Source organism: Hyposmocoma kahamanoa, unplaced genomic scaffold (assembly GCF_003589595.1).
Source record: "Hyposmocoma kahamanoa isolate Upper Pololo Valley unplaced genomic scaffold, ASM358959v1 180, whole genome shotgun sequence".
NCBI classification, from domain to species: Eukaryota; Metazoa; Arthropoda; class Insecta; order Lepidoptera; family Cosmopterigidae; genus Hyposmocoma; species Hyposmocoma kahamanoa.
Genome location: NW_020653711.1, coordinates 1,757,416 through 1,783,020, shown reverse-complemented (window position 1 = coordinate 1,783,020; position 25,605 = coordinate 1,757,416). Strand labels below are relative to the sequence as shown.

Sequence of the window (25,605 nt, the reverse complement as noted above, 5' to 3'; positions counted from 1 at the left end):
TTTTTTCAAATTAATTAGACGGAGACTAATCGGTAGATGAGTTGCGTGCCCAGTTTACTATGTCCTGTAAGTTTTGCCTCATAATTTCTTAATGCTCTAATAACCCCGCCATAACTCTTTCGGTCAAAGTGAAAAAATATTTTCCTGGACAGAGGTAACAAAGCTCATCATTTATTCTAAATTCTTTATCATTGTAGTTAGTGCCTTTGAATATTTAACTTCCTCACACTCTTCAGTTTTAGAGTGCTGGAGTTTAATTAACTCATTCACACAGGCCCGAGGTGCGATTTTAATAACTTTATTGGAGTCAGTAACAGTTTTAATGTCAGCCAAATCAAGTAGTCCCTCATTAGGTTTAACAAGAAATTGTGCATCAATACATGTGGGCTGTGCATCTGGAGCAGCAGGCGTAGCCCGTAATTGTGTATTTGGCGGAGGTAGAACTGTACGTAATTTGTTAATATACTTACGTGATTAATTAGAGTCCGCATTCTCTTCCCGTTGACTAATTCTCGTCCTCTTGTTAGGAGTACGCGAGGATTCATCTTCCGATTCTTATTCTTATCCCCCACTATCGTCTTCCGCGGTTTGATCATGTGCTATGACTCGCGGGAAAGAGTATTTCGTTGGAACGCTTCATCATGCACCGTTTGGGAACCACTAAATGGATTCCCGTCACTCCTTTTTACTGTACACGCAGTTTTCCTTCGAATTTAACACCAATAAACACTATTGGTACGAAATGCAAACTTTTTCGAATTTTACACATTATGAAAAAAATTTCGCAGTTTAAGCGGGAGTTACACAAAACGCTATGACAAGAGAAGTTGACAGCTCTGGAGTGGTGCCAACCTTTTGAGCTAAATATCACAAAGAAGGTGGCGCCCTCGCGGTGACATGCAGGTACAGTACAAAAAAACCAAACATGACGGGAGTAATTGTAATTCATAAAGCCTTCTTCAATCCAATCTTTCTAATTTGTGCTTCAATCACAACGACGCTGTGTGTTTTTATGAAGACACAAAATATAATATTTATACAAATTGATTTTTTTTTTAAAGTCCCTATACTCAGTTATACTCTTAGGGTCATATTCTAGAACTCTACTCAATGCTCAAGTCGGGATTGCAATTGAAACACAAGCACTGGAAATACGACCTTAATGGCAGGGGCTTGAGTATGATTTCGAGTGCTTTAAACCATACTCAAATCCTGACTTGAGCATTGAGTAGAGTTCTAGAATACGACCCTTAGGGTCGTATTCCAGAACTCTACTCAATGCTCAAGTCAGGACTTATGAGAAGTGAGTATGATTTCAAGCACTGGAAATACAACCCTAATGGAAAGGACTTGAGTATGATTTATAGTGCTATAAATCATACTCCAGTCCAAGATTTGAGCATTGAGTAGAATTCTGGAATACGACTCTCAATATAAATTGTTTGAAAGAGATGGCTTATATGCTATAATCACAGACTTATTTATAAGTCTGTGGCTATAATAAAGTTAAAATGATGATAACTCTTAACGTTAAAATGTCTTAACGTAAAAAAAATCTTAACAAAAAAATCTTAAAATCTTAACGTTAAAACTCTTTTTAAATAGCATGCATTGTTTAAGAAATAAAAAAGCGCATTATTGACATTTCGCGAACTGGATAAGTGATTGCTATTCCTTTGGTTTTCCGTAATTGTGTGGTTTTATTCGTCGTACTAAAGGAATTAGGTGCAATTAGTCGTAATGGCGACTTCTAGTGATACGTCGGAAACGAACGTAAAATCTAAACGGCCAGCAGGTAAGTTTTATGTTGAGACCATTGGAAAATTGACACACCTTGTTGGCCTTGTTGTATTGATCACTTATGGTGATGTTTTTTGGTAGAATCTGCATTCAAACAGCAGCGTCTGCCTGCCTGGCAGCCTATACTGACCGCGGGAACTGTCTTGCCGACGTTTTTCGTAATTGGTATTGCTTTTATTCCTGTCGGTATTGGTCTCCTCTATTTCTCTGATGAGGTAAGGAACATAAATAATTTTGACATTTGCTTGACATCATTAACTGATTCTGATGTTGTTAAAATACTTGGTCTTGATATTTACAAGGAAAACACTGAAAGGCTATAAAAGTTTGTAGCGTCATTTAATCGTCATTTGATAAACAAAGTAGGTTACGTCAATGCCGTATTCATTGTGCTCAACGGACAATCGTACTAACGCTAAGGGTTGTAAATTTATAAAATAAACTTTTACTTTGAGTAACTGAAAATGGTGAGCTGCGCAAGTGTTTGTATTTACAAAACGGATATTGCTTAAGTTTAAGCAATAAATTAAATGTAAACTTAAAACTTTGCCTAGTAAAAGTAAGAAATGAAAAGTGAACGTAAAACTTGTGAGTAAAACTGTTGTAATTTTTTGCTTAACCTTAGGCTAAGTTCGTTTTTGTAAATGTGAAAAACTTGCTTAGGTCTCTATTTTTACTTTGTCAAAGTCATTCTTCTTATTTAAAGTATTATAGCTCATGTCAAGTTATGGAAGACATTTATTACTCAATTTTTTTTGTTTTTTGAAAATGGATTAATGTTTCTGAAAATAAGTTAGAATTTGAAAACATGAGATTTTTCATTTAATGATAGTATTGGTATACATCTCCCCAGCCACAGGTGGTACATTGAAGCGAAAATCCTACAGTTCTTTAATTCTAGATAGAATCAACAAGACATATCTTGATTCAGAAATTGTAACACATTTAGGCCACATTAGATCAGAGACATAGATGTACAGGCCCAAAATAAGCTACCCTAATAATAATAAGTTGTTTTACTCGAACCTAACATAATAGGAGAGCATAAATTGAAAACATTTTATCTAGTACTAAACTTTACTTCTACAAAATTGTAACTTTGCACGGACAGTCTTTAAACTTTAACCTATTAATTAATATAGATATGGTAGTTGGTGTGCACATTGCTCACAAACCTGGTGCAATCAGTGATACCTACAGGTGAAGACTAAAATCAGCACTGCTGTCTTTAAACTTTTTATCTGCATCTCTTAGCTTTTTTACAGTAATGTGGCATTATTGTAATTTCGATATGATGTGGAGAAATAAATGTCTTTTTTATTTTTTACATCTCAAACAAAAAGAAGGCAACTATTCTGCCCTCCTTGCCATAACCTAAAGTTTTTTTACAAATAAGAAATGTCAGTTATGCTGATTTTGCTTAACAATAAAACTGAAACTGAATAAGATATAAAAAATTACAGACGTATCTAAATAGACGCCGTAAGTACCGCAATCTAAATAAATAAATAAATAACGCACACACTCAACATAGCCCCGCACTAGGGAAACCCAGTGTCGCGGGTGCCATGGACACACACATAGACAACCACAAATTACACCCAAACTCTCGAGAGAAATAATTGTAGGCCATACAACTATTTCTCCTGGCCCGGGAATTGAACCTGGGACCTCTGCGTGCCGGGCATGGTAACCGTTCGGCTATGGAGGCAGTTTATTATTATTATTACAGTTTATTATTACAGTTTAATCTGCATGAAAACCAAACATGTCACATTTTTCGTACCTCTTATGACGTCACAAGCGTTGTATAAAGGTAGGAAACCTCCTTCGGCGTATTTGAAATGATTTTTCAAAGATTTTTCATTGAATATAAGGCTCAATTGATATTGTGGCGGAACAGAATGGAAGCAAATTTTTGTATAAATTGAGTCTGAGGATTAAAAATATAGTGAAATAACACCAAAATAAGATAAGCATATCCTTTAATAAAACGTGTTTTGAAGAAAATGTTTATTCATTAAAAAATTAAAGATTTGTGGTTCAATTTTTAATCAACTGCAATGGTTAGTGTATATTAAAATTATTGTTCTTGCTATAAATGAGCTTAATATATAATTGTCTTTTCTTTACAGAAAATCTCGAATGCTTACTTAAATAATGAAAATGCTTGTCAATGCATTAACTTCTGACTGCCTTAATTAAATTTACTACCTGGTTTTCTGTTGTTGTATGTGATTGATTAAATTAATGAATGTCAAGACAACTGAAAATGATATTACTGTCACCTCAATCCATTTTTCATTTAATTTTGGGTTATGTGGAAAATCAGAAAAAACAAAATATATTATTTTTATACTTAACATATTCTAATATCCGAATTAACATCCCTTTGTTTCCTAAATCTGTCAGAATCGAGAACTGTTCTTGGTACTTGGTGTAACGGCCTGATGTCCATCGGCGTTTTATCCATCGGCGTTTTATCCATTGGTGTTTTATTAATCCATCATCAGTGTTCCATCCATCGGTGTTTTATTAATTCCCGCCTTCTCAGGCGGCGTGTCCGTGTACAGGCCCCTTTGGGATCTGAACCTGAGGTAGACCATGCCTAACTGAAAAGTGAAACGCCGGTCATGCCCCAGGACAGCCGGGACCAGTTCTTCGGGGAGGCTCACCACCACGAAGTTATATCCACTTTGCTGCTGTAGCTTGTGGACAAACCAGCGGTGAACCTCTGCCCATGGGTTTTACCACTTGAGGATGCGGCCGATTCGGCGTGCATCCTCCCAGTGGCCAGGGATCAGCAGCCCGCAGACCGCCCTCCGGGGAGCCTTCACCCCATTTTTCAATGAGAGGGGCTCCCCGGACGGCAGCCTGATGGTGCTAATGGCGTCTCTAGCCACTGGAACGTGGCTGTGTCGTGGCACCACAATTTCAGGGACCCGTCGCTATAGACAGGTTTACCTCTGAATTGTGGGCCAACGTCTTCCTCGCTGCACTCCTCCGCTCCCTAGGCGAGGCGCTCACATAGGGCCTCCTGAATTTTGTCGGCATCGGGGCTCCGTATGTAGCCAGTTTTTGCCGAGATGATCACCGCCGTCAGTTCTTGGCTTCCTTGGCTTGGTGGCCTCGGCGTACGTGCATGTTGGGCGGGCCTCTCAACCCTTTGCTGTTTATGCTCACCTCTCGGAGATATTGTCTCGTCGAGTCGGGCACGTTTGGCATTAGTCGAGGGCCTCGGCGCGATTACCGGTTTGTTTCCAGGAGGGAGGGGGGCCCTTCCAGGGGGATGTGCGGCGGACCCAGTAGACCGCACTGGTGCAGTCCTCGGGCCACTGCCGTCATCCACTGGAGGCCTCGCCTCTCCCTCCTTCGGCCGTTGGTTGTTAGGGTTTTTAAGGCGCTCGCGTTCCCTGAGACGACCTCTCTTGTTCTTGCGGGCAGGGCGTCCCCTGCTTCCACTGGGGGCTGGAGGTGGTTGCTCGCCGTGGCCACTTATCCTTTCCTTGCGGATGGGTGCCGTGGCCTTGAGTTTGGGTTTGCTGGTGAGTACCAGGGTCCACTCTGCTTCAAGAGCTATGTTCGTGGGATTCTGCGATGCGGAACCGGGTGTGTTTGCAGGGGCCGCAGAACGAGAGGTTCGGGCCACTACCGCTAATGTAAAATGGCCACTGTGCTAGCACCAGCATCGGTGCTTGATTGACCTTGGCGTTTCCCCTTTGGCCTACCACTCACTGTAAGGTGCTGTTGTGTGTGTGTGTACAGTTCCCCTCCAGTACCACCGGTTTTGGGTGATTGATTGATTTTAATTGATCTGCAGAGTCCATAGTGCAGTGTTCTGTGTTCACTCTCGTGATTTCCCACCCAATACGGAGCCCACACCTTTGGGGATGTCCCAGTGGAGACTAGGATTACCAGGAGAAATAGAAAGGCAGAAGGTAGGAGCTCATTGCGCGCCATCGGGGGCTCCAAATGTGCGGCTGGTTGACTCGATCAAAGTCAGCCAGGTGTTCCGCACATACACACCCCGTCAGCATGGCCGAATCCATCCCCCCGCACCTTGCCGGTGGCCCTCGGACGGGACACATTGCCGTTTCCCTGTGTTGGCTAGTCACAAGGCTACCGTTTAGCAGGAAATCAGGGCCGAAGAGGGCGTATTGCTTGCCGCTCGGGCTCGGCCCCCCAGGATTCCTTCATCCCTGCGTACGGCGCTCAACGGCGTAGACATGAACGCAGGAGGATGTAAATTAAGACCGCCCACCACTTGCCATGGTCCACCCCCAGAAACGCATAGCCGGGCCGTGTTGATCGCTTCGCGCCCTCACTGGTAAGACTCAGACTGAAGCCGAGAGTTGTCAGTGTTGGCACCAGGGTGTACCGGCAGTATTGTCTTTGGAGTCAGTAATTGGTCTTAACAAATGTTATCTTATATGAGGTGACAATTTGGAATACGCTGTTTTGTATCAGGGGTTTATTAAATGTTATTATTAATTATTTAAAATTTATTTAATATGTTATTTTGTTATTTACTAAAAATTGTTATCTCCTTATAGGTTAGAGAGCAGGTAATAGATTACACGTATTGTGAAAAAATTGACAGCGAGGGAACAAAATGTGCAGACTACATTAAAGATCCGGAATTCATTAAGGACCCATTGAACAAGACTTGCATTTGTGAAATAAAGTTCAACCTCACTGAAGACTTTAAAGGCGATGTTTATTTCTATTACGGCCTAAGCAATTATTATCAGAATCATCGTAGATACGTGAAGTCCCGGTTTGTATAAATCTTTCAATGCAATCTTATATAGTAAACAAACATACCAATTATGAGACATATCAATGTGTTTCTCAGAGCTTTGAATCGTAAAAGATCCGAGGGGCACTGCCACTACGTCTGTCACTCTGAGACATAAGTTGACAAGTCCCATGTGCCTGTAATTTCACCACCACACGTACTACTTACTTTCTAGAACTGACTGGCCATCTGTGAAAACAGAGTGAGCACACATTATTTATTTTTTGTTGTAACTTTTTACAAATTGAAAGATTGGTTTCTACAATTCTTTTAGAACTTCTACTATATGACTAATATTTTAAAACGTTCTTCAGAGGGTGCTCACTTAGTACACACACACACACACGCGTTAATTTTGCTATTTAAAGCGGCACTGCTACTGGTGAAATTACACGCACATGGGACTTGTCAACTTATGTGTCGAGGTCACGGGCGCAGTGGCGGTACCTTTGCGATTTAAAGTTCTGAGTGGCAATGCAATTGTTATGAATAGGCGTGTCGCTTACCGCCAGGCGCACGACTTGTTCGTCCCGTCACTTGGTATTGTGAAAAAAAAACTTACGCATATTGGGTGACCACCAAACATACGACTTGTTCGCCCTGTCACTTGATAATCATGAAAATAATCACACTTTAGGCCCCACATTCGGAACGGTGCGGTGATGCATTCAGTGGGTCGTCCAAGATTTGCGTGTACATTACGCGCAAACGTATCTTGTGTTGAATACATCCAACATACGACACAATGTACGCTCCCCTGAAAGCACTAAAATGCGAATTTGTGGCCTTAGAGATATGTCTCCAAGTCAAATAATCATTTATTCCATAGGTCAAATTTTTACACTTTGAAAACGTCATTTTTTAAGCTACTACTCGTTCACTATTCTGACCTCCCCGAGAATAACGAGCAAAACTCTAGGGGTTGCTCTTTTCAAATAAACTTAAATGCTATAAATACATTTTGAATCATAATTGTGTGGAATCTAGACTCATGTTGTGTTTCCATACATCTTTATCTAAAACATACTCTTCAATTTTGTAATATGACTTTTAAAATACTTTTAATGTAAGCTATACACTTAGGAATTGATAATATCTCCTCAACACTGTATTCATAAATTTATTGTAATATGATTATTTGTCAATTTTGTAGGGATGATGATCAGCTACTTGGAAGATTAGACCTTGCCCCAAACACAGACTGCGAGCCATTTTTATATGTCATGGTGGGTGATGTACAGACACGTGTAGCACCGTGCGGTGCTATAGCCAACTCGCTATTCAATGGTACGATATTTTTTGTCATGTACCATATAAAACAGATTCTTAAAACCATGTTATAAAATATGACATTTAAGAAATTTGTTTTTTATACAGATACCCTGACAATGCATACGCAAGATTTGAACGAGAATGTCCCGGTGCCGGTGTTGCGCACAGGCATTGCGTGGGCGTCTGATAAGCAGATCAAGTTTAGAAACCCACCCTTAGGACCAGGGCAGACCCTGAAAGATGGTAATCCAGAATTAAAAATCAATGGAAACTTAATTAAACTAAAACTTTGTTAACTTATTACAAAAATATTTTCATAACAACCAAAATCTTAAGCAAAATGTATTAAGTTGAAGTATGTATAGATTTTTAAAAATGTTATATTTTTCTATTTCAGAATATAAAAAATCAACAAGTTGTCAATTTAAAAAATCCCAAAAATGAGAAATCTAAAATGACTTAATCCACAAATTAAAATCGATTAATCTGTAATTAATTAATGTAAACAAGTTTAAGCAATTAAAAATAGAAAAACTCAGCACCAGATGATAATGCAATTAAAATAATTACATTCATTGGAGTTACAGATTAAAAAATTTTAAACAGTAAAACATTGCATAATAAAAAGAAATATAAAATCGATGCGCGTTTACAAATCCATTCATTAAATTTGTCGATTCGTTTCATCGATGCAGTATTTTTAGTCTGTACTGATAGTGACAATATTTCCTGGAACTTTTAACATTGTAAAGAGTTCAAATTAGATACTTGTACAAAAAAAAAGAACATAATATTTGTAAGTCAATGATAATATAGCATATGCGAATAGATACATTTTTTAAATATATAATTTAAATTTTTCCTAATAACATAACCCACCTTCAAGTTTACAAATATAAACATCAGCTGTTATGTATAGGTTGTTGCATAAACTCAACTTTAATAAATCTCTCCAAAATCTGAGAGCAGATGCGTTCCGTTCAACACAGCATTGGCGCGGACATACGTAAAGAATATTATTCTTACTAGGTATTATTTAGAACCATCTTTTTTCCATTTAAAAGAGCTACTGTATCACTTGGAACTCTAGTACGAATTTACAACCCCAGAGTCCTCTTTTATCTGGTTGATATGAATTATTTTACCTATCCTGCTTTCATTCGACTACGTTTTCTACAATGTTTTTGATAAAATTGTCGGGTTACTCAAGATTGTTCATTTTTCTTTTCAGCTTTTGCAAACTACACGAAACCACAGAACTGGCATAAACATATATATGAATTGGATACGGATCCTGAAAATAATGGCTTTCTGGTAAATTATTTTTGAAATTGATTAAGGAAAGGAGAATGAGCAGATTGGTCGAGCCTTCCAATACCAAGAATGGTATATCAATTGAAAGGCCACTTTGTGTAAACAATTTTATACTGTTACGCTAATTAGAATTTGTCTGCTCGAAGATAGTTTCCTCTAAAGGAGTTATCACACTTATCCGCGTGGAATCGGCTTGAGCCGGCCTGCAACAACTTAATGCCCTTGAGTAGTTTTTTTTACAAATAAATAAGTGCGCATTTGACCTCTGTCTCACCAGGGGGTCTACTCTCGTTCTTCGTCCGACGTCCGACCCAAACTATTACTGTCAAATAAGTAATACTCGACCAAATCAAAAAACAATGGTCAAGTATGGAAGCTTCATTCGCTTCTTACGTCTTTTAATAAATGGTCGAGTATTACTTATTTGACGGTAATAGTTTCGGACAGATGTCGAACGGAAAACGTCATTACAGTGCCTGATGGAAAGTGTCGATGAGGTCGACGATGGAGCATGCACACCTAAACAATGCCCGTTCACTTTCACCTTGAAGCATTCAGGGAATAAATATGCAGGCAGGAAATTCCACTCTATAACCATTCGCCATAGAAATATGGAATCGTAACGCTTCGTACGTGTTCTTGGGATATCCATAACAAAGGGTTGGAACCTGAGCCTACGTCTAGTCCCCCGATTATAGAAAGGGGAAAGCCGAATTAAATCATGCAATTCGACACAAATTGTGCGTTTCTAATATGTCGAGACCCTTACTCCATTTCCGGTAATGTCCCTTACATACACTCTTATTGCTTGGATATAGGAACTGACTGACGTATGCTCCATCAATAACCGTGTTGACTCTTTGAGGAGAAGATGTAGGCTATAACTCACTGCCCTTGCGCAATGCCCCGACATGTGTTTCATCCTGATGTTTTTCTTCAAGGCAAGATTATTGTCACTACATGTTAGGCAAGTCTGTCACAAAGCCTTATTTCGTACTTATTTATTTTCAGAATGAAGATTTAATAGTATGGATGCGTACAGCGGCATTGCCAACATTCCGCAAATTATATCGTCGTGTCGACCACTCAAAAGACGGATTTAGCACGGGACTTATCAAGGGAGCTTATAAGCTTATTGTTGAGTACAGTAAGTATGATTAGATTACCATGGGATACCAATTCTTATAAGTTGACTTTAGTACATATTTAAAACTGTAGATGGCGACACTTGTATATAAAATGAAGAGTTGTTGTGTTGTCTCCAAAAATTGAGGTATATCATACCAAAATAAGAAGTATAACATATAAAAAAAAATGAAAAACTAGTTAAACAACATTTTAGGAATGTTCAATTAAAATTCATTTACAAAATTATTGTGATAATTGGTGAAAACAGTAAACTGTCGTTGAAACAAATCGAAGGTTTCCCAATGGTATACTTTTTTAATTCTTAGTTTGTAATAAATTGTATACATGTCATTTCTTTGAATTTATTTTCGAAACCAAATAACATTTTGCACTGACTTATACTTCAAAATATTAAAGTACAGACTCGGTTTCCGTGCGATTTTGTTATATGTTATTATATATATGTATAATCAACTGCAAAGCCTGAACAAGAGCAATAACTTTGACAAAAATGTTATAGCTGCCATCTGTTGCCCTTTTTGAACATTATTACAAACGCATCGCGAGTTTACTTGGGTGCAAGTTGGGTGCATCTATTGATCGGAGCTAAGAATCAAAATATGTTTGAGATTGGATATCTGCAAAATATCATTACTACTACAGTATTTGTGGTATACGTACACTCAGCTACATCTTATTCGTCTTTCGTCGAGTCACTTTACGTGAAGTGAACTTCTGCAGTAGTCATGACTTCAAACTTATTATTTCTTACACAACATTTTTCCTAAAGTCATAACAAATTGAAAAGTACTGAATAAAGCACATAGAAAAATTCGTTAGGTCCTTCGTGGCTTAGTTGGATAGCGTCTGGCGCGGTTTGCTGACCAAATCCAGCTGTTCTGCTGACGCTGGTTCGAATCCAGCCAGGTCGAAGCAATTTTTTCTTAGTGTTCGATCTTTGTATTAGTAATTATAACAAACTAGTGTAGTAATTATACAAAAATAATTTAATATCAGGGTGGTCAAACGACGTGATAAATTTAAATAAAAACTTTTTTGTAAAAACAAACCGACCTCAAAAGTTCGTGGAATTACATTTATTTGCCAAGTTTTATTGAAATCGGTTACCGGAAAGTGCGCGAAACCGGATTCATCCCCTACTTTGCCGTCCTTGAAGGTGGAATATTTTCTTCAAATTTAAATGGGACTAATACTGAGGTACCCTCTTTACAACAAAAGAAGAATCATCAAAATCGGTTCACAAATGCCCGAGTTATCGCGTAACATACATACAAAAAAAAAATAAGCAAAAAAAAAATGCAATCGAATTGAGAACCTCCTCCTTTTTGTGACGTCGGTTGAAAACTGAATAAAGTTTAAAAAAAGCTATAATATCAACGCAGCTACTGATTGGGTCTCGGTCTGTAGCTCATTTGATAAGAGCGGTGGCCTCGGTGTGCCAACGGAAGCTGGTTCAAGTTCAATCAGATCAAAGAAGACTTACTAAAAGTTATTTTTTCAGATTACCCAGTAACAGATTTTGATGGCACAAAGACCTTCATAATATCAACTACGTCCTTACTGGGTGGCAAAAATCCTTTCCTCGGAGTCGCGTACGTCGTTGTTGGAACCCTTTGTCTTCTGCTGGGCATTGTACTCTTGGTTATTCATGTACGGTGCTCTAAGAGGTGAGAGATTTTTTTTCTTGTATACTTTACAAACCTTTTCAGTTACTGTTCATAAAAATCATTGCTGATTGAATGCAGGTTTATTTAAGAAGTTACCACATTTATCGACGATGTTTATGTTTTTACGAAGTTTAACTGTTGTGTGTTCATGCAATAACAGCGAAAAAGACATTTTGCTTCAAGTTTGAACGGGTCTGAAAAAGCGTAGCAATTTTTTACCAGCTCAAGCAGCGTCGTTAAGTCTGGTGACTCCCTTAGTCGCAGTCATAATAGGGTAATTACTAAAAATACTTAAAAAACCCTCAACTCCCACAAAAATGCTGAAAATATATTTGTAATTCGTTTTTCGATATCTCCAATAGTGCTAGAGATATTAATAGTTAAAGTCAATGGTGGGCGGAGGATGATCCGTGACTCATTAGCAAAAAGGATTATTTAGTATGTAACTAGTTTATTTATCGAATTTCAGTTCTGTTTTCATGTTTGACCATGAACTTTATATCTATTTTTAGTGTAAATGTGAGCAATTTTTGTAACATTTTTTCTGTGATGTCATTATCACTTTTTAAAATAATTGGGTACGTTTGTCCATTAGAATAATAAACTTAATTGGTGTTTATATATATGTATTTATTTATTTATTACCTTGAGTGTTTAATTAGACCGCAAAATAGCCTGGAACATTGGCAGCTATGCCATATTATAATTGTTACTGAAATTAGTCCTCCTACTACCTTATACTAAAAATAATCAAGAAAGATCCCTGACAATCCATAAAAATTTACGAACTAGAACCTTGTAACAACTTGCACGTATTTTATAAAGTATTTTTATAAGCGTTGCTTTTAAATGAATGAAATAGCTTTTGTTTAAGTAGATACATTAAATTAAAGTAAAAATAATAACAAATCAATGTTTATTTGTGAGAAATGAGCGGATTTTTTTTTTCAAAAATTCAATAATTTTTTACGACAACGTGTAAAGGTTACAGACTACAGATGAGTTGTATGGAGAAAAAGATTTCGATAATTTAATTTAAAAAATGTGTATTGCGTGTATTCATTCTTAAAGTATGAATTTTAATCCTAGACAATGAATTGACATGTCCGTGTGATTTACTTTTTGAAACCAATAAATTGTTATTTAAATTTACTAAAATATGAATTGAAATTGAATTTTAATTACAGTTGTGTGTTTTATACCTTCAATATAATACAAAACACTTCACACGTCTATACATCAAAATAAAACTATAACATAGAACTTTTGCTTCAAAAATCAAATACTCTAAAAATCTTTCGACTTTACCTCATTCCTACAACAAATGTGAAATGTAGTGTCACAGGGATCATCCTACTTTGTCTTTAGTATGGTAACAGAAAAAGTCAGAATATTTTCCTTTAATTAATACATAGAATGTTTTTATTTGCTGGAATGCATTTTTGTGGTCTATAGCTCGATCAACGGCACGTTTCCCTTTACACTTACTCTAATTGCATAATTTGATTCCGCCTTCCCCTTTCCATCATCGGGGAAATAGACATGGGCTGGGGTTTCACCCCTATGTTGTGGATATTCTCTGGATTCGCACGAAACATTTCGCTTCCACATTTGTGTGGCGAGCGGCTTGGGAGTGGAATTCCCTGCCTGCAGACTTATTGCCCGAACGCTATAACTTGGACCTTTTTAAGGCGAGAATGTGCAATGGCATTATTTAGGTGTGCATGGTACATCCTCGACCTCATCGTCACTTTCCATCAGATGAGATGGAGGTCAAATGGGCACTTATTTTTTAATTTTTTTTTCAATAAAAATTTCTTTAAACGTAACCTGGTAATTTTCAGGGTTGTTTTCTCTGCCTAATTTCAGGGACAATTTTTATTATTCAAACATTCTAGAATATTATCATGCAGTATTATTTAATATTCTAGTGTAGTAACCTGACATATTATTTAATATTTCAAGATAATATACTCGAATACTTAAATAATAAAAATTTCCACCGAAATTAGGTAGAGAAACTAACTTGACAATTACTCAACTATAAATTTGACTTACACGCATTGACTTACAATTTGTAAGTCAATGCTTACACGGTCGAAAGTGTAAAACCCAGCGTTCTGTTGACTGCATCTAAAAGAAGTTTTTTTTACTGTTTGTGCATGGTATTTCAACAACTATGTTTTTTTCCAAAGAATATATTCGCTGCGTTCAAGAATAGTGGCTCAAACCAAAATAATTGATATTATTGGTCTTGTAACACCGCTGCATTCAGAATGCTAAGTTTTATTGTAATAAAGACAACGACCTTTTTTATTGTTAAAATAAACAAGTGACAACATGGACTGGCGTATGATTGATCGCCTTTGCACTACATTATAATACTTCAGTTGTTTTTCGTCTTCCTGATGAATTAGGTTGATTCTGAGATAGACCACTATTCTTGAAAAGTGTTGATATGTGTTAGAATGCATGTATTATATTTCTATTAGGAGGGGCTGGGCTAACGCATGAGACGGCAGGCGCTCCATTACCAAGTTACAGGCTAAGTTTTATGTTTTTCTGTGAAAGGAGGCTAAACTTGAATCTAATTAATATTTTTTTAATTTCAATGGCTATATTAGAAAAACCATATGGATTCGTTCTTGTTTCATTTTTTTGTTTGGAATGGAATATAACTTACTTTAAAAATAAAATAATGTCATCATGAAGCAAAATATCCCATCTACAATATTTAAAGTACTTTCCCTCTGTGTCGCATAGCCCTGACACAACCTTTATACCTCCGAGTCGATTGAATGCGTCCGGTTTGTACCAAATGCAAAAAGACAAATGATAAAATTCCGACGACAACCGAAGATTGCCGAGAAATGTTAGGGAAATAATTGTACTGTACGTTGAGTGGCAAATCAATTTTGGCCTCCTATTATGTACCAGCTTTTCTAATTACTCACGCGTAATGTTCATTTATGTTTGTGACGTGCGTGTTCTAACCTCTCTAATCACGGTAATAAATAATCGTGGAACTCCAAACTTTAAATTTTGTTTATGAAACTGTAGTTTCCCTATAGTGTGTAGAATTTAATAAGACCCTCCCACACATAAGACAAGTAATCCCATTTATATTGTATTTTTTGAAGATAGAGTAAAATGACAGTTCATTGCGTAAAGTGTTGCCCGCTTGCAAGAATTTATGTAGTCGATAAATATTCTATCGATTATCGATTCTATGCTAGTCACGCTTATGCAATAAATGGCCAAATTTGTTTCTTTTGTATCATTATCGGTTAATAATTCGTCCAATTGCTGGGCACATTTTTTTTTAAAGTGAATGAATTGTCAATTTTTGTAAATTCATACATACATACACACACTGCAGTTAGAACTATGTCTATTAAAAATACAAACAGGCGACACTTTTCAAAGTTTTTAATTTTAATTCAATATGGATATGAAATCAGCTTGTTAAAACGTATGTGAATAAAAATTGTTTTGATCCTGATAGGCCAACTGTCAAAATAAGAATGAAGAAGACAATAACGCAATTAGTAATGTTTACGAGTAGAACGTCGTAACATTCACAATTCCGTAATTTTTGGCAAAATTTTACTTTCTTTCACAATTTATCGATAAAACTGTCGACAATAACTACACGACTATTTAAAATTGTATGAAAACTGGCGACCCTACAAATGTAATTTTACTCCGTCTTCAAAAAAGACAGAGTATATAATATGAAAACAAAGTTTATCTTTTTATGGTAGTAGGTCAGTGGGAGAACGGTTGCTTCTCAATTGAGAGGTCAACAATTCGAGTCCTTGTGGCGGCATTATAAGTAACGTACGTTTGTTTAAAAGCAATACTTCGTAAAACGAAAACATCCTGATTGAAATCTGTGTGACGACCTCGGTGGCCCAACGGTTTATACTGTGGGCGCTGGATGAAGAGGTTCCGAGATCGGTTCCAGGTAGAACCAAATTAGGAAATTAAATTTTTTAAATTGGTTCTGGTCTGAGTGTTCGCGAAGTGCCCTCAGAGTGAATTCCGTTGTTCTGGTACTTCAGGAAATTCCCTCAGTTTCGCGAGTAGGTAATTTTCAGGTTAGTTTTCTTTACCTAATTTCTTTAGCAATTTTTATTATCTAAATATTCGAGTTTTTAAATAATTTATTAAATAATATTTTAGGTTACTACACCTGAATATTAAATAATACTTCATGATAATATTTTAGAATGTTTCAATAATAAAAATGGCCATCGAAATCAGGTAGGGAAAACTAACCTGAAAATTACCCGAGTACAATCAGTGGCTTGCAGATTAAGACTTAATTGGAATTCACGATATATTTTAATCAAAGGGGATAATTTATGACTTTGAAAACGTCGGTTTTTCAAACTTGGAAATTAGACGAATTATCGATTATTAGCGTCACTGACATCGCGTACGGTGCAAAAACCAATTATTTATCCTATAAATCAAATTCCTAGATACTATCCTCCTCCCACGGCTTCCTTCATGATGGACTTAGACCCCCGTCTCCCACCTAACGAATCACTGTGCCCCTACAACCATGAATCCGAAGCAGAGTGCCCAAACATTCGTGTACCCTGCAAGTAAGTCAATTCTCTTTTGTTATAATGAGAACGCTCTTGTTTAATCAGTGCTGAATTGGATAAACACCAAGAAGAAGCCGCTTTAACGGAGATATTTTGTCATTCATGTAAAGCACGTCGGCCTGGCCGCGATGGTCAGTATTTTCCAAGTGGTTGTTTGACGGCCAAGAACTGTCACTTGATACCACGTGTTGCTTTCAAATGGACATCGAAGAGTTAGTTATGCTAGTGTAATTAGTTATGCGAAAGAAGAAAAATATATATAAAAAAAATTGGGTACGTCCATTGTTATGTGAAAGGCAATCAAAATAATTGTATCATAGTTACTACTTACATATTAAAAAATATAAAAATAATCGTTTATTTGAGCCCATATTTTTTAATTACAATATGTGCAATGAAACCGAAAATTAAAGATAATAATTTGATATAAAAATTGATTACTAAAAATTAATAATAAAAATGACAGTTTAAAAATTTTAAAATTACATTTTTCTTCATTTAATATTAAATAATAAATAACAGATTATAACTTTAATGAAGTTAAATTTAAAATAATTAAATAACGATACAGTTACTTAATAAAATTTGAAGCACTGGTATGGACTTCCAACCACCTAAACATAGGCGTGTTCCAAATTATTCAATTATATGACAATATCAAACTGCACGTCCATATGCAGCTCGTACAAATCTTTTGTTGCGGTTGGCAAGAAGCAACCTTAGGGTAGAGAATTAGGAAATTCACATCTTTGTGCTTGTCTATATTTTTTGTTGTTGATTGTTTATTGTTTGGTTATTTTTTGTAAACATTAAATTACCCCTTAGTACGTCGTTCCTATCATTTAAACAGACAACATTGTACTAATTTAGGAACTCAATCATTATTTCTCATACGAATGTATAATAAAGCTTAATGAGTCTAAAAATAATTTGTAATTATTTATTGTAATTTGTATGGCAGACGTGTTTGGAGTTTCAGGTAGCGTATATGGCTTAATTAATCAGAGACGCTTTCTTACGAGCGTTTCTTGCGAAAAACCGTACCCATTATAAGTCGTTCTCTAGTGGATGTATAGTAGTAATTATTCTAATGTCCGAATCCACTTGAGCTCTTATCTTTTCAACAGTAGCATTGTTAAGTCCAATGTCTTTATTCAGTTTAGAATAGAGTTTGTTAACCTGTGGTCCATGGATCCCTAAGAGATCCGTGTGATGACTTTTTTTTGACGGGGTCGAAATCTTTATACAGGGTGTCTCAAAACTCAACGTCAAGTGGTCACTGGGCGAGAGGCCAGGTTATATCAGTTCTGGTAAAAATTAAAAAAAAATCCATGTCACTTAGATAAGTGATAATAGGCATTTTTTTGAAAATGTTGAAAATCGATGATACCCTAGACCACATGTTTAGGTACTGTCGTCACAAATTTTCAAATTTTGGAGTGATTTTTTTTAACGTCGTCATAAATAACCATGCTATTTATTGCAGTCACAAATCAAACAATAAACGTTATGAGTTTAGTAAAAAAAAATAAGTTTCATTGAGTCGTAGCTTAAAAAAAAATATGTCCGCTAACTTTGACACTTCATATTTTAAACAAAATGTACTACACTACCCTGGGCAAGTTATTTTAAAAGATGGTCCATATAATCAAGATTTCAAAATGGTACAATACTTGGCACTCTTCATTCCATAAAAAATATTATAACTTATTTTTTGCAAAAGGAGCTCGTTTCAAAAAAAAATCGCCATGATAAATAACACTTTTGTGTGCTCAAAGATTGGCTTTAACATCGCGGAAGTGAGATGGTCATATGTGATAGAGTGATATGGATAGTGACAACGCATTAAACAAAATAATCTACCCTAAGACATGTGAGTGTGTCAACTTAATAATTAGTCGATTGTTGTATTATAATAAATTTTAATCAAAATGAAATGAAAGGAACTATTGTAATACTTTAATGTTAAAGTAAATGCTCAAATTGTTTGCCTTCGGCACGAATACAGGCCCTGCATCGCCTCACAAAATATCTTTTTATCAATCGTGCGAATCTTCTCAAACTAATTTCTTCTGCTGCTTCAACAATTTTGTGGCGTAATTGGGTTAGCTCTTTGGGTGGGCTCTTTGACATTTTGAGAGGGGCGGGGTCTATGACTAGAAAAAGGTTGAGAGTCCCTTGTTTAGAATCAAAAGAAGGAAACAAAAAATATTTCTGCGACGACCTCGGTGGCCTAACGGCTTAGACTCTGAGCGCTGGATGCCGAGATCTCGGGTTCGATTCCCGGTAGGACCAAATTTGGTAATGAACTTTTCTAAATTGATTCTGGTCTGCGTGGGGAAGTGTCCCAGAGTGAATTCTGTTGTTCTGGTACTCACAGTACAGGGAGTTAATTTGGTTGAGACCAGGCATTGGTGTGGTCGTCTGGTACATTATGTTGCATTATTACTTCGGTCAAATAACAACTTTACTGCAAACGCTAAAGGTTCAATTTGCAATGGTTGTTCATTTAAACGTTTTGAATTGAAAGTAACATCTGAGTTGCTGTTATGGTATGACGCGCGACGAATTTGATACTTTTATGAACACTATTTGCCACTTGCAATTTAACTGTGCAATAGTGATTGGTATCATGATGCCTAATGATAATATATTTTTTTTTAATTAACCAAAAAATTTTAGATCACCATTATTGTAATAGCAGTGGGATATACTGGTTTCGTTTGGTTTTTCTTTTAGTTTTCAAATCGTTTGTTTGTTTTCTCAATAGCATAATTTTGAGTTACAACAGTAGTAGGTTTCGTGCGCTATTTCAGTTGTTTAGACTTCCAAAAGCGTACCTGACTCACCTCTCTTTGGGGACGTATTATATACGGAAAGCCATATACGCTTCCGAGTGAATTAAAAAAACACCTTATAAAGCGTAGATAATTGATGTCTATCATTTTCTCATTGCAGCACCACCGAAATGATCAACGTGAACCCTCGCACTCCGTACTCATAAGAATGGTGAATACAAGTTTTTTGTTTGTTATGTCCTTTTAAGTCTTAGGACCAATCTACATTACTGAGATATGGAATGGAAGCGAAGTTTTGTAACTTCTTCTTTTTGCTTATTGACGGTACTCAATTTCGCCAGTGCCGAGTTTTCTGCTTAGTAATTATAAATAAATTGTAAAAATAATATACAAAATGTGGCGATAATATTGACTCGCTCCATGGTTATGGGTTGACGGGACAGCGGCAAATAACAGCTTTAGTGTGAGGCCAGACGAGCGTAATTTTGTGAGTTGCGTTTTTTTTGCGCTCGAAATTTGGTTGGAGCGCCAGACGAACGTATTTTATCCAGTTGCTTTTAAGCGTTTATACGGGGTGTGTGTGTCGTAATAGTGTAATGGATCCATTAATAATCTCAGTACAGAGTACTAAAAAAACCGACCTCAAAAGTACGTGGAATTACGTCTATTTGCTAAGTTTCATTGAAATATCCCCTAGTTCGCCACTATACAGGACTTGATACTGGAGATAATAAAAATAGGTTCTCACTACGACACTACTCAAAGTATATCGAGAGAAAAACGCATTGAATTGGACAAATAGCAAAATCAACTAAATAATTCCTAAAAGTAATTGCTTCGAAATTAAAGTTAGGCGCTATTTATAAAAATGAATCTTCATGCGTGAACAGCCACCCTTTGAGGTGGATGATTTTCTTCAAAATGTAATGGGACCACTATGGAAATACACCCTTTCCAACAAAAAAATAATCATGAAAATCGGTTCACAAATACCGGAGTTATCGCGTAACATACATACAAAAAAAAAAACAAAAAAAAAAGAACATACAGTCGAAATGAGAACCTCCTCCTTTTTTGAAGTCGGTTAAAAGTAGTATGCATTTATGAAGCATTAGAAGACGATGTTTGAAAAAGAAGCTGGGCACATCCACTTAATATGAAACGATTAAAGCGGGCAGTTTCATATATTACATACAAGTTTATGTGAACATCCAGATCAATTTGTTAAGTACTACCACGTGCCAATAAATGTTTTCCAAGAATAATTATAATTATATTAAGCCTAGTAAAACGTTTTATTGCTAAGTCAGATACAAATATGAGACAAGCCATCAGGCCAGAGGAAAGACTAACAATAACAATCAAGTAAGTTGTTCAATTATTTATATTTTTATATTTTACAAACAGGAGATTACAGAGTTTCACATTGTTCATCTGTTTCATAATTTTGATTTGCTTCATTATATTAATTTATTTTGTGGTAAATTCCATAAACATAGACGTTGTTCAATCTCGGTGATAAATTTTTCCGTATCGAACATTTTCGCAAGAAACGTCTACATTCACGCGCATCCTATACCAAAGTGACCCCTTCCCCTCATCCCTGCCTCCGCCCGCGCTAGCCCGAAACACGATGCGACCGAAAGTCAGTCGTCATTACGACCATGAGTCAGCAGATAACTCATTTTGCGTCGTCGTGTGAAACAAACCGTACTTTTATATGAAACCGAATGCAGCGCAAACTGCGCAACTCAAAAAACACAACTCACAAAATTACGCTCGTCTGGCCTCACACTTAAAAGCAGACATATCTGTCTACCCTTCTTCCCTGTCCACGACTACCTTCTCCTCGATTACTTGTGGCGTTACCATTGTCACTCACTTTTTACCGACAAAACAACTTCAACCAACGACAAACATACCGAAGTCATACCGTGATAAGAAACCTGTAATTAGTAATAATCACGAAAACCTTATAATCTATATTGACTCGAACTAGTATTTATGTCATTGTTGCAATGAAATAGTGCATAGCATAATGAGCTATATGTCAATTGTGTAATATACAATCCTACATACGAGCTAAAAAACAGCGCGCGTTTTCCGGAGACTTCTCGCGCAACCTCGGGAATTCCAGCAGCTCCCGTCTTGTATCTAGTTGGTACGTTACACAGTTGACATAAAGTTAAAATTTGCTATGTACAGAAAAATTAGCTTCCATTCCACTCCACGTCAATGTAAATTGAGCCTTATAGTCAGAAATCGAATAGACAATATAATTACCTACTTTGAAATCTGGGTATGAATAAAAATAAAAACAAGATAGTTCTATCGAGTTCTATTAAGATAAGTTCTAGTAAGATAGTTCTATTTTTATTTTCAATTACAAACTTTACAAAACGGGTATAAACATTTCAGCGTACCTGTGAGAAACAAAACGAGTCCAGCCAGCTGGAAGGAATTTTTCTTTCCGATTTTTATATTAATAATAATAAATAACAAACTACTGAAGTATTTTCACAAAAATAATATGATAATCATGGCACTAAAACATCATGATATTCAATAATTGAATAAAGTAATTCCTTGTTACGTATTAAAATTATAGAACAAAAGACATACAATAATTCTAGAATTTCCGAGAGAGGTATTATTCACTCTATGTGGGTTAATTTCTTTGAAGTTTAGCTAGATATACTCTGTCTATTCCGATTTCTGCTTGTAAGACCGATTACACACAGCTACTTTTAGCTGCGCGTGTGCAGCGATTCAGCCGCCTATTAATCGCAAGTGTCGCGATGCAATCGCGCGTTTATAGCTGCTAACAATCGCCGTGTGTAACCGTCCTAATAGAAAAGTGGTTTACAATACTTTATATCATTAGAAGACGTCTATCTTCTAAAAATGCAAAAACAGATTACACTATTAAAGACCACCGTGCGTACATTGATAAGTCATGTGCGTTGTTATAGTTCACGTTAAATCGTCTAAATGGCCTATTTTTCTCAGAAATACGCGTGTAGGTTGATTTCATTTACGCTGCAATACCTCTACAACGTTACGCCTCGAATCAAAAGCGAAACATTCAAAAATGGGTTTTAGACATCGCACATGACAACTAACATAGTATTATCTCAAAATTGCTTTAAGTTTTATTAATATTACCTATTTAGTGTCAAAGCGACAGTGTTGTCCTGTTACTTTGAAATTAAATCGTATATGAATGACACATCAATACAGCGAAATTTTGGAGATGCATTATTAATATAACGCAATTTTGAGATAAAATATAATATAACGCAATTTTTGAGATAATACTATGTTAGTTGTCAAGTGCGACTTAGCTTCCTAAAGTACGTTTTAGAAAAAACATGTATACAAGCTGAAACAAAAAAGGTATTCTATCTCCGCGCTGTCTGCGGAAAGGAAACAAGACTAAGAGTGCCTTCAAATTAGAAGCTTATAGAAGCTTATAGGGCCACCGTGGCGGTACAGCTGCGTCACTACTAATTTTCATATAACATTTAGAAACGCCGTTGCAGCGCCACTGTCGTGACACGCGCCTGCCACTTTTGCAGTCATAAACGAAATACTAAAACGTCGCCTTACTTTCTCAAACTCGTATCTTAAAGCACAAAGTTACTGAAATGCAAAAAATAGATTCGTTTATACAGATTTTGCAGGCTGATTTCACATCACATTTCCTTCATATTCACACATTGTCACACTTGCTTTTACCTATTCTTAAATTAATGCATCCAAATGTGTTAATTTGATAAGAAATTTAAAATAAATAGGTTTTGTCGTCTCCTGAATAATTACTCTTCATAAGATACTAGTTTGAGAAATAAAGCATCGAAATATAGTTCGCTAGAACTAAAAACTGCTAAAGCGCTACAGACGCGCGGCTGCCGTCCCAGCATTCGCGCCACTTTAGCTCTTCTACAAGCGTCTAATTTGAAGGCGCTCTTAGCTCGCTTTTGAATGTTTCACATTTATTTTCGAACTGTGCACTGAAATGACGGCCATTACATTAATTTTATTCGTTAACTAATGAAAATAACAATTACAACTAGTTGTGCCTTAGAGGTTATCAAATAGTGTTTTGTTTCTTAGATTTATAGAAGACGTGTTAATATTAAGCAAATAAAAGAGAAATGTGATAGTTTGCTATTTATTCTTATTTTTTTTTTGTTAAAAGACGTGTTTCAACGAAATTTCATATAGTTTTCGTTTTTTTATTCGCGTTTGCTTATTTTTAATATCCAAAGTGATCGACAAGAACAACATTTTTCTATTGCGTTATAATGTTGTTAAAATTTAGTTAAAATACAAATAACAAAAGTCCAACCCATTTACCGAAGTATGACATTGGTTATGAGATTAACCATAAACTAATTCTAAGCTACCATCCACTGCTAGATCTACCTAAATTATTCAAATTGCCTTTAAAATTTTAATTACAAACTACAAATTATGAGAATTAACTAATACCTTATAAGTGCCTTTTATGACTTTTAGGAATTTTACACTTTTCCTTACCATTGTATTTAATCATATAACATGGAAATAGACACTCATGAAAAGTATTTCTTGATACATCGACTCTTCATGCCTTGTTGCGAAAATTTATAGAACAATTTCCTTTAACGGATTTCTAAAGTTCGTATTAACGCCAACATTTTATCATAACAAATGTAACGTAAGCCTTATGCCACCCACTACGGCTCGTTTAAAAAATCGACCTGTCATATTAATCAGTCAAAATTACTAGTTACTAGCAACTCTACTCTTATCACGGATATATTGGCGTATCAGTACTTGGTAATCACCATTTGCATTGTAGTATCATTATTTTATCGATAATTTAGTCGATATCGCTTTAAAAATATTACATCAGTTCATTGTCTTGTATAGTTATATTTTTTGCACTTATTTAGAGCTGCTTTTTCAAAAAGAAATGTAAAATCGACCATTGTATTTTATTATGAAATATTTAAATAACACTCAATTGATCTCTTATGCCTATATACATTAACGTCTATGTATTGTATAGTATGTTATGGGTATTTTTGTGAAAAAAAAAACAGCAAAACTTCGGTTGTGTGTCATTGTATAAAGCTATGTATATGAATATTTTCATTGATTGACTTTTAGTGGTTCATGAAATGTCGTTCTAATTATATCTTGATATGGTGGGCGGGATACTGAAACAGTGTGGCGTCACCCTATCATTACTTATGTACTTACAGTATTGTATACACCTTAAGTTTGTTTTAGCTCTCATAATCAAATGCATTTATTTAAAAAAAATCTAAGATTCATGCTTAATTACACCATTTTCTATTATCAAGGCAAATGTTTTAGATGTATAATTAATTAACTTGTATTCTAGTTGTTAAATATAATAAATGTTTATTAAATATTATGTTTGTTTTATCTTGTACTGTTTGTGAGTTTGAAATATATATAGTACATCTGGCGCAACTGGCAACAATCGGCGAATACCGTCGATTGGCAAATCCTTTCAGCACGATGGCAAACATGCACAGTTCAGCATGGCGACTATTTTTGACTAAGTTCTAGCACACCACGGAACCGCCATACAACGATCGAAAGTTATTTACCTACCACTACATACAGTAAGGCGCACACCCGCAAATGTGTGCGTGAAGTGGCAGGGTTGCGCATCACTTTCTCGTACGTGGTCAGCGTGGCAACATAGCGAAAATCCTACCGCGAATGTGTTATCCATAATTCTATTAATAGCATACTAATAATAATTACACGTGTTCATTAGGTATTTATAGCAATATAATAAAGATTATATTTTTCATTAATTCACTGACTAGTATAATCCTGAAGGTTTATTTAAAAAAAAAAAATTTGTAAGCACCTGAAATATTATAATTTGGACAGGTACTTTTAAATAACGTAACCAAGGTATTTGAAATTGCGTGTTCAACTTTATCATTACTTAGTTAATAATTATATTCACTACATATTTATCGACAATGCTACCCTTGTCTACTATATTACATCTCATTATATTGATATAATAAATCTGTATTATATATTATTTTGCACCAAATAAATTAAGAAAACAATAACTAAAAGCGTCTCAGACATAAGTTTTTTTACTTTCTTCGTTCCATCTTCCGGAAAACAAACGAAACTCATCTTTTTATCCC

The 25,605-nt window shown here is 35.8% G+C and overlaps 1 protein-coding gene across 4 annotated transcripts; it reads left to right on the top strand.

Moving 5' to 3' along the window:
• The first annotated feature begins 1,704 nt into the window (after positions 1–1,704).
• LOC113225951 (cell cycle control protein 50A) lies at positions 1,705–22,625 on the top strand. Of its 4 annotated transcripts, XM_026458435.1 has the most exons (11): positions 1,705–1,795; positions 1,882–2,015; positions 6,354–6,577; positions 7,752–7,885; positions 7,976–8,113; positions 9,102–9,184; positions 10,196–10,331; positions 11,835–12,000; positions 16,488–16,613; positions 19,575–19,625; positions 21,833–22,625. In XM_026458435.1, the coding sequence occupies exons 1-10, from the start codon at positions 1,741–1,743 to the stop codon at positions 19,618–19,620; spliced, it is 1,242 nt and encodes a 413-aa protein (XP_026314220.1). In that variant the 5' UTR covers positions 1,705–1,740; the 3' UTR covers positions 19,621–19,625; positions 21,833–22,625. The 4 variants fall into 4 exon arrangements, with proteins under 4 accessions (XP_026314220.1, XP_026314222.1, XP_026314219.1 ...); XM_026458437.1 differs by lacking the exon at positions 16,488–16,613 and having other exon boundaries at positions 21,833–22,623; XM_026458434.1 differs by lacking the exon at positions 21,833–22,625 and having other exon boundaries at positions 19,575–19,959.
• The last annotated feature ends 2,980 nt before the right edge of the window (positions 22,626–25,605 follow it).